The following is a 15,858-nucleotide window of genomic DNA, read 5'->3' on the forward strand; positions in this document are numbered from 1 at the left end:
TTGGCTCCCAGCCGGAAGTGGAGAAATGTCCAGGAGCGGCGATCCATCTTTATGTGGTAGTACGCATCCTGGAGGTCTATACAGCACATCCAGTTGTCCCTCCCTAGGAAGGGAAGAATGGACTGTACAATAACCATCCAGAATTTTTGAGGTTTGATAAATTTGTTCAATAGGCTGAGATCCAGGATTGGTCTCCATTCCCCTGTCTTTTTTGGCACTAAAAAGAACCTCAAGCAAAACCAGGATCCTGTCTGGTCTGGTGGGACTGGTTGGATGACTCTTTTTCTTAGCAGCTTTTCTATTTCTAAGACTGCTAATTCCCTCTGATTGGGTGGTACACTGAGGATTTGTTTGATGGGTCTGGGAGTTAAATCAAATGGTATTTGGTAGCCTCTGAACATTACTCTCTGCACCCAAACATCGGTAGTAATAAGATACCAGGCTGGTAGATACAGAGAAAAATGACCCCCGACTGCTTCCAGAGAAAAGCAATCGGGCCGCTCCTCAGGAGAGCTGGTAGGGTCTGCTGGAGAAAGAATCGCTAGCACCCTGGTTACGCGGAACCCTCTTCCCCGAAAGGGGCATCTTACATATGAGTTGCCCCTCTGCCCTTGGGGGAATGTTCACCACGAGTGTCACAAAAAGATCCTTGGGATTTCTTGAACCACATTTTCTTCCCTTCTGGTTCCTGGAATAGGACTACTGGGGGTTGGAAAAGCATATGCCCACAGCAGACAATGTCTTTCCATCTTTCTCACTATGTGCAAGTGTGTCTCGTACTTTGGGTCCAGAAAGTATAGATTCGTCGACAGGTGCATTGACAAAGGAAGATTTAAAGGGGTCTGCGAAGTCACACAACTGCATCCAAGCATTACGTCTCACAACAATGCCTGATGTGGCAGCTTGAGCTGCCCCCTCGGTGGTGTGAGATATCAAATGCATCAAGGAGGTCGAGATGGATTCAAGGGTAGCTAGCTGCAAGGCGACAGTATCACGCACCTCATCAGGCAGTACCCCCACCAAAGAGGAAGACATTTCAGAAATTAAGTCTCTTTGGAGGTGAATAAAGTGTGCCAGATAGTTCAGTGTCCGAATGGCAAAGGTCGCTGAAGCATAGGTCCGCTTCCCTAGTCTGTCCATGGTCTGGGACTCTCTGTTTGGAAGATGGACAGTGAAACTATCCTCTGCCCAGTTCCCTCTTGGTGGCCACCGCCACGACCATAGAATCAACTGTCAACTGCTTGGACCAGTGGGGCTGGTCTTCAGGTGTAGATAAAATTTTGTCTGGCCTCTGGGGGACAGGTTCTACATTGTCTGGGGCCTTCCAGACACACTGCACAATGAATTTAACAAGGTCATCTGCTGATGGGGTCACCCAGGAAGTAGATGGCTGGGCACAGAAGGCCTGCAAAAACACTGATTCCTCAGAAGAAGGGTTAGAGGACTTCCAGTCTCCCCACTGCTTGAGGATTTCAAGAATGTCTCAGAATGATATGTCATCTGGGGGAGACCATGGGGACCATTTCCCCTCATCACAATCAGTGTCTTCACTGATAGATTCCTCTGGGGATTCCACCATTTCTTCCGGGGTGGCTCCCCAATGGGATCTTCTGAGGAGGACTCTGGAGAAGGGGTTCCCTTCAAAGGGGGTTCTTGTGACTCCCGTGCCCGGCGTCCCAAAATAGAGGGTTGGGAGAGGTGCATGCTGAGGGTGGGTTCTGATACTGATGTCACTGGTGCTGACTGTGAGCCTTTGGAGTGAAGGACCCTCTCTGTCACCTGGACAGCAGGCCCACCCGAGGAGGGATGGGAGCCTGGAACTGGGAGGGACAACCTCGGAACCGAGGTCACACCCCGCCCTGAGTAGCCCACCTCCGGGTGAGGAGCTCTAAGAGAACTGGAAGCCATCAGGGCCGTGGACAGACGGCGCCAGCAAGAAAATAGGCACCGGGCTAGGTACCAAGGTACGGATGGTCCAAGCACTGCCCCGATAGAACATCGGCTTCACCGGAGCTGATGTAGCAAGGGTGGTCGATACCAACAGAGGAAACACTGCTGTCGGAGCCGTGACAATATGCACCGGAGTGGGCATCGGTACCGAGATCTCTGCGATCTGGGTAGAGGCCGGAGGAGGATAAACAGGGGAAGATGTAATAAAAGATTCCTAGCCAAGAGGGACAGAAAGTCTAGCTGGAATGGGCAATTCCATAGCAGCCAGAAGTTGGTCCACAACCCACACTAGATCTAATTCAGAAAAACTCCTACTGGATCTAAAGGAGACTGCTGAAAGAGAATCAGGTCTTTCTAGAAAGGGGCTAAACCTCTGCCCCAAAAAAGGGTCATAAGTTGGACAGTATCTTGTCCTTAGCAGGTATTCGAGTTTTGGAGCCGATGGAGCCGAAGAAACTGTCTGCACTGTGGCCGGGGATGGTGCCGAAGCAGGTACAGTCATCGGAGCCAATGTGGGATCCAGGGACGGCACCGAAGTTAGTGGTGCCGAGGTTGGAACCGAAATAGGAGTGAATATCATGGATGCCACCGAGGGAGAGGACACAGGACCTGGTGCTGAAGAGGTCTACTCCAAGGGCGCCGGCGAAGCACAGAGCCGACCCAGTTCTGCAACTGACGGAGATGCAGGAACTGGGTGACTCCGTTTTTCCTTAATTTTTTTGTCTTTGGAGGGGATGAGACCTCTGACCCAGATAGAGCCTCCAAAAAAGGTGTCTTGAGTAAACCTTTTAAAATAAGTTTATGTTTATGTTCTGCTAGTGTACGATTACTAAAACTAGCACAAATGTCACAATCAGCTTTAATATGATCCACACCCAAACAGTAGACACAATGGACATGTGTATCTGAGTTAGGCATCTTACGTCCACACTTGTCACACTGTTTAAAATCCAACTTAGCTTTGTCTGACATGGTAAGGAAAACAATGCTATCCTATAGAAAGAATAAGATAAAATAATATATATCTATATATATATATATTTATATATTCTTTCGGCTTTTTCCCAGTTAGGGGTTGCCACAGCAGATCACTGTCCACTCGTGACTGGCAGTGGAGATTTACGGTGTCGAGTTGCCAGCCCGGCGCCCAACCTTCCACAGAAGGCACACACACTCACACCTAAGGCCAATTTAGAGTGTCCAATCCACCTACAGCATGTCTTTGGGATGTGGGAGGAAACCGGAGCACCCGGAGGAAACCCACATGACCACAGGCTAACCACTGCACCACCGCGGATATATATATATATATATATATATATATATATATATATATATATATATAAATAACAGTAATAATAAAAACATTTAAAATATAGAGATAAAATAATAAAATACCAGTGATGTTAGTTAAGGAATACCACTAGTAAAAAGGGAAGGCCTGTCAAAGACAGGAGAGAGGGACAGTAACAAAAAGGGTAAAAAATTAAATCACCAAGGAAAAGGGTAGGAAATAGGCCTAGGTTATAGGCAACAGTGAAAAAAGGCTGACTTGACTAAAAATTTAGTAATTTAGAAGAAAAAAATGCATAAAATCAACAATTTACTACTTAGCTTTGAGAGAGATGGCTAACACGTCTGACTAGGAAAGTGGCAAACGAGATCTGGAGTATCTAGGAGAGGGGCATTGCGGGTAGGTTCTTAGATGAGAGTTTTTGGCTTGTGCGAGCTGGAAAATGGCCATATCAGTTCCGAGGATAGAACCGAGGTCCTATCTGTAATGTATGAACAAAAGATTTATAACATCAGATTGCTTTGTTAGAGATTTCCAGCAGGTTAGGTTTCCCAAAAGAAATACTGACTGACAGAGGTGCCAATTTCTTGTTAGACCTGCTGGCTTGTCTGTGGAAGTACTGTGGGGTAAAGCACCTAAAGACCACCCGTACCATCCCCAGACTAATGGTCTTGTTGAGAAGTTAAACTCTACACTCAAGACTATGCTATGGGCATTTGCAGACCAGTTTAAAAGGGACTGGGACAAATATCTGCCCCATCTGTTTGCTTACAGAGAGGTGCAAAAGGAATCCACAGGTTTTTCACTCTTTGTGTTGCTGCATGGGCATAGAGTGAGGGGACTCTAGATTTGATTTGAAATGAGTGGGAGGGTGAGTGTGAATCCCACAAGGAGTCTGTTGTGGCATATGTCTTAAACTTCAGGATAAGGCTCAGGGAACTCATGGGCTTGGGCCAGGAGAACCTGGCAGAAGCCCAACAGCAGAAAAAGGTGTGGTATGACAGGAATGCTCGACCTAGAGACTATGCTCTAGGGCAGCAGGTAATGGTTCTCATTCCTGTCAGACACAACAAGCAACAGGCAGCTTGGGACGGACCCTAAAAGGTGGTAAGGAAGGTCAGCGATGTTAACTACATAGTAGAACTGCTAGGCAGGAGGTAGGGGCACAAATTGTACAATGCTAACATGATGAAACCTTACCATGATGGGGAGGCCCTTGTGCTAAGTACTGGCAATAGGAGGCAGGTAGAGTCTTAGGGGAATCCATGGCTATAGGGAACCAGCCAGCCAAATCCCAAATTAATATGGTGGAGCCTAGGGTAGCAGGCATATGATGGGACAGTGCAGCATGGTACTGGGGTCAGTAATGCCAAGGCAGCTGGAATCTCAAGGCAGGGAATGAGGTAAGGCATTCCCAGACAGGCTAAACCCTCTCAAGCAACGTTTCTCAAAGGTCACTTAAAAAACTAGCTTGAGTTCTCATGGGGGGGGGGGGTGACATACTGAAATGCTTCCAGCCCAGCTATCTGGAATTTTGTAAATAATCATATGTCATTTGTGAATATTAATATGATCCATAGGCTTGTCTTACAAATGTAAGATAACTATATGTTATGTGGATATTAAATTACTGTGCAGAAGTGTGTGTTGAACTGCATGTTATGTACTGAGCTTCAAGAATGTAACCACAGTGTACCCTACTGGAAAAGAACAGAAATGTATATAAACTATATTAATAGCAGAAATTGGAACATACAGAGTTAACTTGTAAAACTTCAGAAAATAAGTTAAAAGTGTTACAATGTGCTATAAAAAAGTTAGGTTCAGTGCAGCAAGCAGACACAATGTCTAAATATAGAAGTTTTCCTGTTGTCTGGAAACAGAAATAATTACTAGGTTTCAATGTAAAAGTGTTAATTGTTTTACGACTTCCAGTTCTAGGCAAACTTCCGAAAGATATGTACTTCTCACACAGAGATGCTAAAAATTCTGTTGGTATCTGTTAGTCTGGGAACTGAAGGCAGGTGACAAATAGTGATGTCATCCAGCTGACCCAGCAGTAATGTTTTGATGTTAATTTGGGAACTCTCTCAGAGACTGTACATTTTGTATTTGTCTTTGGACCTAGAAACATCCCACTCATCAGCACTTCTCTCTGTGTCTTGCTAACAGTAAGTAACAAGGGAAAAGTGATTTATTTTTGATATAGATAGGAATATAGTGAAGATTAGTTTAGATTTTTCTGTATTTATTTGAGACTGTCATGCAATGTTGTTTTAAAATATTTCTTGCGATTTTGAACTCTGCAGTCACTGTGCTGAGTTACTGATTATTGCCTTGTTCTTTTATTATTTATTATTAGATATATTTAAACCTTTTAATTGTGGCTGGCTTGTTAAGAGATATTTAACCTCTTAGAGTACTTGTTAACATTGTATAGGCCACTTCAATAGCCTTGCTGTTGGTCACACTTACCATTTGGCTAATAGTAACATTACACAGTAAGATTGGGCACCATTTGGTAAGGGCCTTCATAGCAGCTGATAAGTAGTGGTTGGTGGAAGTACCAACTATTTTATAGTCTGGGCAGAAGGGGGCATAGCTAGTAAACCTGTGCCAGCCTTCCCCAGGAGTGTCTGTGTGTTTGTATATAAATCAAATCTGAAAGTGTGTGTGTGTCAGTTACTTGAGCAGGGACACAAAGCACTGGCTGGACAGAGAAGGTGCTGGAGATTTTGGCTTGACCACTCTGCTGAGAGCTTAACCCTATAGCTGTGCCAGTGGAGAGTCTCATTGGGGATCAAAAGAAAGAGGGAGAAACTAGCCCCAGACTAACTGTGATCTCTGTGTGCTCTTAAGGGAAATTGTACTTTACTGTGTGTGTACTTGTCATCCTCCCAATGTGCATGTCCCTCACTGGTGCTAGTGGTGAGGAATGAGGCTCCTTGATTACTGAGCCAGTGCAGGGACTTCACATTATGGAACAGATATTTGCTGTATATCCTTGTGCCAGCATTGTGGATGATATTATCGTTGGAGGCAATGGTGAAAATGAACAAAACAGAAATCTCAGGAAAGTTCTAGACCATGCATGTAAGGTCAGCCTCAAGCTAAATTCTTTAAAATGCAAATTCAAACTGAAAGAAGTCAGCTACATTGTTCACATGTTGATGGCTATAGCCAGATCCATCAAAGATAACAGCAATCAATGAAATGTCAGTCCCAAAGAATGTTGCTTACATCTTTACAGCTTTTGCTGGGTATGATTAATTACTTGGTAAAATTCATCCCGAACCTCAGTGAACTTTCTGCACCACTACATGTGCTGACACATAAAGATATAAAATGGTTGTGGTTTGAACAGCACCAAGAGGCATTTGATACTTTAAAAAAGAGAATTACCAGTCCACCCACACTGAGATGCTATGATGTCCATAAGCCTGTGACAGTGTCCTGTGATGCCTCTCTGTATGGACTTGGGGCAGCTTCTCCTCAGGAGGGCATTCCAATTGCATGTCCATCCCATACCCTGATTCAAACAGAAATGCACTATGCCCATATAGAAAAAGAACTTCTTGCTGTTTTGTTTGCCTGTTCCAAATTGAATGGTTATGTATACGGAAGGACAATCCAGATTGAAACAGATCACCAACCATTGGTAATGATTTTGAACAAGCCAATACACACAGCCCCAGCCTGACTGCAATGCATGATGTTAAAGTTACAAAAGTACAGCTTTGCTATTGTCTACACGAAAGGTAAACAGATGTAGCTTGATGATGCCTTGTCACGGGCCCCCAGAAGATGACAGAACATGAAAGTGAGACTGCTGATTTTGAGGTCATTAAAGTCAAGCACATTTCATCATCATGGCTTGATGACTTAAGAAATCACACCAGTAAAGACCCAGTTCTTCAGAAACTGAATAATATCATCAACCAGGGCTGGGCAACCTGTCAAACAAATTTGCCACTTGAACTTCAGCAGATTTTCTCATTCAGGGGATGATGGAAAGGCCCAAAAGTAGTAGTTCCTAAATCATTGCAAAAGGACTATATACAAATTCGGCACAGAGGCCACCCAGGCACTGAATCAACTAAAAGTCGGCCAATAGGCATTGTGTTCTGGCCCTCAATATCCAAAGATATTCAGAAACATTTTCATGTTCAGTTTGCAACAGTAATAAACCCCATGAAGAAAAAGAACCTCTTCATTTACCTTGGTCAACAGTAGCAGTAGATATTCTTGAATGGAATGGTCAACATTAGTTGGTCCTAGTTGATTCCTACTCCAAATGGTTTGAAGTCGACTTACTCTGTGATTTGACAGCTGGTGCAGTAATTACAAAACTAAAAAGGCACTTCTCAGTCCATGGCAGCCTCCATAAAGTCATCTCAGATAACTGCACAATTCACTAGTCACCGGTTTAAAGACTTTGACGCATCTTGGGACTTTATTCATTTAACCAGCATTCCTAAATACCCACAATCTAATGGTCTGACTGAGCATGCAGTTCACAGTGCAAAGTATTTAATGGAAATCTCCAAAAGAGATAGAAGTGATGTATTCCTCAATTTATCTAAACATTCCTTGTGACCAAACACTTGGTTCACCAGCTCAAAGACTGATGTCAAGACAAACACAAACGACTCTTCCAATTAGCAAACAGCTTAGTGTCTACCTCTAAGAGTAATAAGGCATACTTCAAAGAGTAATATGGAAGTCAAAGCTCAACTATCAAAAAACAGTAGGCCTCTTCGCACATTGTTGCAAGGTGAAGTTGTTCGAATGCAGACTTCAAAAGGTCATGATCATGTAGGTATTGTGAAGGGCATTTGTGCTGAACCAAGGTCCTATATAATTCAGTCTGAAGGAGTAGACTACACGAAAAATTGCAGGTACATTTTGCCTGTCCCAGAGCCAAAACCACAACAGACCATGTGAAATGGTGATTCCAATTCCTTGAGTGAATTGCCAAACAATCAGCTTCAAGACAGATCGCCTTATTCAAACGGTTCTAAAATACAAAGTAATGCTTCAGTACTGAATAAACCTCTAAAGACAGTCTCTGTTTCTAATTCAAATCAAAATCTGTATGTAACGCTGGCAGGAAAAGTCTGCAAAACTTATTCTAAATATATATAGTGAATTGAACTTTAAATTGGACAGGCCATGTTGAACTGTTAATATGTTGTTTAATTCTGGAATGCATTTAAAAAAATATTAAAGTAAATTTGTTCATGTATTTGAAATCAAGAAGAAACTTAAAGAGGGAGGATGCAGAACAGTGATTGTTTGTACCCTGACAGCTACTGTAGTTTAAGGAAGCACGTGGGGGAGGACAGTGTTAAGCAAGTTCCATTATGTGCAAGTCATGAATATGCATGCAGGTAGATTCATGTTGGCTGTACAATAAACCACTGATAACTTGCAATCTCGGTCTCCACCGGTGGTCATTCTACAGAAACACTGACAGAATAAGAGAATGTGAATTAATACACATTTTCTGATCTTAGAAGTATACAAGTCTAACTACCATCATTTATTAACTGAAATTAGCCTCATTTTCTCCAACAGTCACCAGTTTTAAGAGGGATTAATAGGGACAGACCTAAAATTTGAGTGAAAATCAGGGACAGTTAAGAGGTGTGGTCAAAAGTATAGTCACAAATTATATAAACAGTAACTAGGTTTACAACTAATATCTACACAAGTACAGAAGCTACGAGTACTGCAATTAGAACTGAATATACAGAAGCAAGAAAATAAAGAAGAAACGTGATTGCAGGGAACAGGAGAGTAAAAGGTATGGACTAACGATCACAAAATCTCTTACTGCAGGATTATTAAGAGACAACCAAGATTACGAATTAAAGTACAGATTAATTTTGACCCACATAGCAGAGACTAGTTGAAAATCTGGGTCATAACAATGTTGATGGTAATAACAGACAACACAAGAGTAGGCAGGCTTGAAAGTGGATGAGACATTTAAATTGAACAGTTAATACTGGACAAGGCCTTGAAGAATGTTAAAGGCGCTGTGTTTGCTGAAATGATACCGAACAGTTTCTTTGACAAGCAATCCTCTTCCAGCAAGCCAGATAGACAGCAAACAGCCACTATCCTTGGATACCAGCCAGATTGCTGCCACAGCCAAACCAGCCATGGCTGGCTGATGAAAACATGAAGGTGACCGAAATATTTTTATTCAGACGTAAAGTCTGTATAAACAGAAATGCAGTCATGCATCACTTTAATTTTCATTTTGTGACTGACTTACACACTTCCGAAAGAAAGAAACCTAAACCCCGAAATAATACAAATGAAGAAATAATCAGAGACAATTAAGAACACTTTTTAATATTGGTACTTTTAACTTCGGGATGTGACAGAATTTAGAGGATGTGAGTTAACACACATTTGCAGAAATAAAAAAAGTCTAAAATTCTTCTCCCAAGATTCAGCCGTTTTAGGAAAGACAAAAAAAGAATACTTTGAACCAAAATTAAGGATAGCTGACAGTACTGCATACTTCAATTCCAACATACGTACTTTCAATATTAAACAGCACAGCACACCATACGTCTTTAATTATGACCCACATTTAACGCTATCACTTAGCACTAGACAGATCACCTCTTGTTGCGCACTGGACTTTGTAGTCCTAAGTCCATTCAACATGTTTTATAATTACACAATGTCAAACTAGAAAAGAACTACAAAAATACCCAAGAGTCCCCGCCCCCCACCCCACATGCACTCTAGTGAGGTTTTACGTAATTGTGTCAAAGAACGTCAACTCAAGACAGGACCGGAAGTTCAGCTGTCTACAGAGGGAGTTACATTGAAAGTATAATTTCAGTTGCTCCTATAATTTCTGTATTACTTAGTTTTTATTTTGGAGGTTTCCGGAATGTCCGAGACTGATCCGAAGTCCGTGCAAGACCTCACTGTCGTGGTAAGTGGGGTAACAAGAAGTTTTTTTTGTGCATGTTGTAATTGAGGCCTCAGCTGTTGGAGGTTTCTATGGCTGCAGCGTCCCTCTCACAGTGTTGCGGAAATAACTTACTGGTTTGTAGACATTTTTTTCTGTTGAAAGGTCATGGAAACCTCCTGTGGTTCACGCTATAGTCTGTTAATTTTTGTTAGAACCCGTTTAGTAGTTTAGCAATGAGGATAGAGCTTGCAAACCCTAAAGCATTTCTTAGTATCCTTATTAAAAAGCTAATATTCTTTTACGTTATCGTTTTTCTTTTCCTAGATTACTCCAGGTGCCTTAAGTTAACTTTGTGAACTTTACTTTGTACCTATTACATTTGACCAAAATTGCTTTTGTTTATATATTATAATTGTTTGTAACCTGGACTATTTTGTGCATGTGCTGGAAGTATTTGTAAACTGGAGCTATTCTCCAGTTCTGTCACATTTGCTTTAACGTAATGACATTGTGTTACTGTATAATTTACTTCGTCTGTCTTAAACTAATGCAAGCAAATAAACTAGTTTGAACTAGTGGTCTCGGTTGGGTTTGACTTCCTCAGTCTCTTTACCTGCTATGTAATACTGAGCAAGTTGCTTAATTGCAGCGCTCCCAAGTCACCCATGAAAGAGGCTGTTGCACTTGGTGGGCTTGTCATATTAAGCAAGAGTATGCACTTACTGAAAACAGTTTTATTTTCCTGGTTTACAAAAGAATGTTACTTTAACTGCAAGATTACTGATAACTAACCAGAAATAGTTCTGTATACAAACGCAATCTTAGTATGCATCAACTGTGGGGGTGCAGTGCGCTTGTTTGCATTATGTAGGTACTGCAGATATACTTTTTCATAGAAATTGTTTAGGCATGCAGATTTGATCACTATTGAGAATTTTAGCCAGAGTAAGCCAAATATTCTAGCAGATTAATTTGCTTAGTCAAAGATAGCTGTACTGCATGTACCAAGAGTGAATTTGTAAATCCCAAACTTTCATAAGGACTGGATTTAAAGGTAGCTGATGTGCAGGATTTATTGGGTTAGATATGTCGCAACAGAAAGTTCTGTTTATGTGCCTGTGAAGATTAAGTTCTTTGGTACAGCATTTAGTAATGCTGCTACTCGTGCAAATTTGAAAGAGATTATCTATGGCAGAATCTTTCATGGCACAGAAGGCAAATGCAGATTGCTCCAACTATACCTGTTTTGGAGATGTGTGTCTTTTCAGGCTTTTACTCCATGTATTTATCCATAATTTTGTAGTTGTGTTCTATTTTCAGGCCTGAACTTTTTTCTTTCACATGATTTTCTGAATTTAACTCACCTTTGCCCCATACGATTTTAAAGCTGTTTTGGAAATTGGACTACATGACCATTATACCGGTGCAACTACTAATTTAGCTAGATTCACGTTACATCTTTTGTTTTTAGAAGCAAACAATATATCACTTTGTTTGGCAGATTTTTTTAATAATATACTTAATTGCAGTCTACAGACTCACTTTCAGTTTTTAAAGTTGTGTAGCAACTTAGAATCCTAATGGAAGTTGGAAGAATTGTCTAGCAATTCGCAATCCTACTGGAAGTGAGAAGAGCTGTGTGCTGTTAAGTACTCATATGCCCAGTTTTCAAGATTCTTTGAACCCATTCTCAGTTTGTGCAGGTTGGAAGGTACATGTTAAGCAAAGATCACCATGTAGCAGCTTGTAAGAGATTTAAGTGTAGTGAGAGAGCTTTTCACCTGTGTTGTGATTTTTCTTAGTTAGAAATCTTTGGAGATTTTCTGGTTGGACAAGGGGTTTGGAGAGGTACATGCCAAAAAGAGCATTGTATTTTCTGTTAGCCCTAATAATAAAAGATGCGTAGAAAGGAATATAATTTCCTTGGTTCTAGAGGAAATGGTTTTGGAAATTAACTGTGTCAGGTAGAATAATTTCCTGACTTTGAAACATGATGGTCGGATGACAGTTGACTGTCTTAGACGGTATTCATATCTGTAGTGTCTTGCTTGATTTAGCAGGTGGTGGTTTCCTTAATATGGCATGAACTGTATTTTAGCTATGTTTCTGATATTGACCGTACGGATATCATTGTCAGTTGTAGATGATGGTACTGTCTGTAGAACAGTGTGTGTGTTGTGACTTTGAAGCATTTCAAAGTGAGGGCAGGTGCGTATAATAGAGAGCACTTGCAGGCAGCAGTGCCATTTTGAGTGAACAGCCAGTGTTAACATGTATGAGTGCAGTAGTCAGTTTGTTTGTTACTAAGCCTCAGTCCTGATGTTTGTATGTAATAAAGCTGCTTGAACCGAACTCACAACTGTTCATCTGTTTTATCCTGACTGGACGAGTGACATGGTGTTAGAACTGGCATGTCTGATCAATATGGTGTTAGTGGCATGTCTGAATGACATGGCACCATGAGTGGTGTATCTGAATGACATGGTGTTAAAATTTTCGTCCCGACTTGCTCAAACAATTGAAAAAAGTCAGAAAAGAATTTCAGGTAGTAATAAAAAATAAAAAAAAAAACTCTCAAATGATACGAAGCATTCAGAAAGCACAATTTATCAAATGCAAAGCCCAAAACACTTTATTGATTAAACAAAATGTTTCAAACCACAATATATGATAAAATTATTTGAAATACTTGTGAGAGCGTTCAGAACTACTTCTGTAAAACGAGCATAAGAAAAGTATAACGAGCATGATGGGTCAGGAGATTCAAGCTGAAGACTCAGTAGTGCTTTCACACTATTCAGCTGGGAACGATTACAGCTTGCAATGTAGTCAGAAATCCTGTACAGTCATTATTGGGTCTCAGAACGTTTAAAAATGAAACTGCTTTCTTTTACCAAAGAAGTCCATCATGTAAGCACGTGTCGTAGTTCCAGTTTCACTAATGCTGTTTAACAGTATGCTGATATTTTCAAAGACAAGCTAGGTAAACTTCCAGTTGTGTAATCCATGAAGTTAGACCTAGAGGTCAGTCCAGTGGTTAGACCTGCGAGAAGAGTTCAGATAGCTATGGAGGACAGTCAAAGTCCAGTTAGATAAAATGGTGCAGCAAGGTGTTACTTGTCCAGTTACAGAACCAGCTGAATGGGTGTCTTCCATGGTGTAATCCACAAAAATTCAGGAACAAGCTAAGAACGACGACCAGTGCAACTTCTTCCAAGGAGCAATTTATTAAGTGGTTGAGCGCTTTCGATAAAAACTTCTTTAGAACAATTATTCAATACAAAAACACACCCATATACACCCCACTTTAACTGATCACATGAAAATCTAAAACCAGTGACATGAAAACATCAATTAATACCATAATGTTTTAGAAATGCAGTGACAGAACAAGAGTCATTGATGTCAGCGTAATTGCAAGCATTTAATAACACTTGCCACATCAATTCTTCTTTTTTATCCAGATGTTCCTCAGTAATGCATCCTTTTTAACTTGTTCAATAATTTTAAAAAAATTAAAATTTGCATTCTTTTGCATTCTTTTCTATATGCCTATATAAGGCATTAGTAGTTGTTTTATTTCTAATATCAAGAACGTGTTCATGTATCTACTTGAATTTCCTACAACTTTCCTACATAAAATGCATTACATTGATTACACTCTTAAATACATTATATTAGATGTATTACATGAATAACTTCCTTTTGGATAATATACACGTTTGTTGATAATAAATGCGTTTGCAGTGTTCACATACTTGCAAGTAGAACACGATCAACCATTTAAAGGAAAACAACGGGATATCAAATCAAATATCTCTACCTGATGTCTCCCTAAAATCCTGTTATGTGATACAGCCTCAAAAAACATAACCGCAGCTTTAAAAAAAACCACTATTCTCTTTTACTGCTTAGGCTTCATACTTTTCCGTACTGTTTGACTTTCATTTTTAAAACCAAGATGAAAACTGTCTAGTCGTCTCTTAAATAATGATGTCACATCTGCCATAGCTCTTGCTGAAGATCCTGGGAGGTTTCCTCCCCCAAAGTGACGTAAACACTGCCTTATTTGCATGCTGTACAGAATCCCTGTGATCCTCCCACATTGTGATGTCAACACTGCCTTTCCCAGCCCACTGTTAACGTAATAAATGGACTAGGTGCTGTGTGGAACTCCTTTTCTGTGTTAGCAAATCTGGTCGACTCTATTCATGTGAAGCACTTCTTCTTCACCAGCGTTTTGCTACTTCATAAGTAAGGTAAGTCTTATTACTTCTTAATAGTGTATCCTAAATGTAATTTGTCCCTGTTTCTATGCCTCCCTAGCCCTGATATTGTGTCCTTCCAAGTTTTTAATTGCACATTAGTGGAGTTAATCTTTTTCTGTTTGGAAGGGTGCCACTTGCTTCCCTTTTGCAGCTGCATTTTTAGCTTAGCCTACTTATTTTAGTTTTGGTCCAGGGTTTATATTTCCCCAGTTATGTTTAATGCTGGCGTCTTTTGTATTCTTGAGTCGGCCTGTGTTTCTGTGCTTGCTACCTTCGGGTTTCCTTCTGAAGTAAGTGTATTGCTGCTTGTAGTAATTGTATTACTGTCTAGTGTTTTTAGTTGCTTGCTGGTGTTTTTTAAAAACCTTGCTGTATTTGTAGCTGTATTTGGTTTTCTTTAGTTTGTTGATGCCTCGTGCTTCGCGATTGCATGCTGCAGATGTTTTTGTAATGTTTTCGGCTGTTTGTTTCTGTTGTTGAGCTTCGCGTTTCGGTCTTGTCATGTTTTTTATTTTTTTTTTTTAATATTGGTAATCCGTTTTATTGGTTATGCTGCTGGGCTTGCTCCGTTTTATTTGTTATGCTACTGTGCTTGCTCCGTTTTAGTGTGTGCCATCAAACCTGCTACCTGCTTGAAACAATGCCACAGCTGAATAATACCTTTTTTTTTTTTTTTTTTTTTTTCCGTTAGCTGGGTAATGAAATTATTTTAATGTCGACGCTGGAGCCCTTAGGCATAAAACTTATTTATTGAGTAATTCCGCAGCCTGTAAATATACTTATGAATAGTCAGCAAGAGAGTGGTAGTAGTCCAGGGGTGGTTTCTGCAGCTATACTTGTTTCATGCAACTAGGCTAAGTGCATTTCTGGGTTCCCATGTAAGATTATTATAGCAGGTAAATATACAGTGATGTAGGCAATATAGAGGTTCAACATTTTGTCCATCAGTATGTGTCCATAGTTTATAAGTAGCCTCAGACACTTCACAATGCTCAGTTACACATAGAGCGCAGGTTCTTGTAAGATTAATGTCATGGTTGCTATCATATTCTTTGAGCCTGCGTGTTTTGTTTTTAAATTAATGAAAAACGTAAGGAAAGGGAGAAATAGAAGATAGACGGGAAAGGAAATGAGGAATTTTGCTGCTTGTACAAGCACAGCAGCTTAGTCATTGTAAAGCTGCTAAGCAGCATGCCTTGAGTGAGAGTTGCTGCCAATTCCTATTGAAATAATGGAATCAGCATGGCATATATTTGTTTTGACTTAGTATTTTGTCTACCAAACTTTATAACAATTTCTTTAGTCTGCAAAGTGATATTCTGCCTGTTTAATATAACATTTTGTGAGTATAGCACACAAGCCACTGAGAAGCAAAGTCTGATAAAATCTCTAAGGCTGGTAAGCTT

At 40.5% G+C, this 15,858-nt stretch overlaps 1 protein-coding gene across 1 annotated transcript in view; it reads left to right on the plus strand.

The window, feature by feature from the left end:
• Nucleotides 1-10,020: 10,020 nt before the first annotated feature.
• Nucleotides 10,021-15,858, plus strand: part of HSBP1 (heat shock factor binding protein 1) — a 166,769-nt gene continuing 160,931 nt past the window's right edge. Inside the window, exon 1 of the mRNA XM_044085332.1 lies at nt 10,021-10,205. Coding sequence (XP_043941267.1) covers nt 10,161-10,205 — 45 coding nt within the window. The 5' untranslated portion in view covers nt 10,021-10,160. The remainder of the gene's footprint in view (nt 10,206-15,858) is intronic.

This window comes from Protopterus annectens, chromosome 1.part1, assembly GCF_019279795.1.
Source record: "Protopterus annectens isolate FY-2018-M chromosome 1.part1, PAN1.0, whole genome shotgun sequence".
In the NCBI taxonomy this organism is placed as follows: domain Eukaryota; kingdom Metazoa; phylum Chordata; order Ceratodontiformes; family Protopteridae; genus Protopterus; species Protopterus annectens.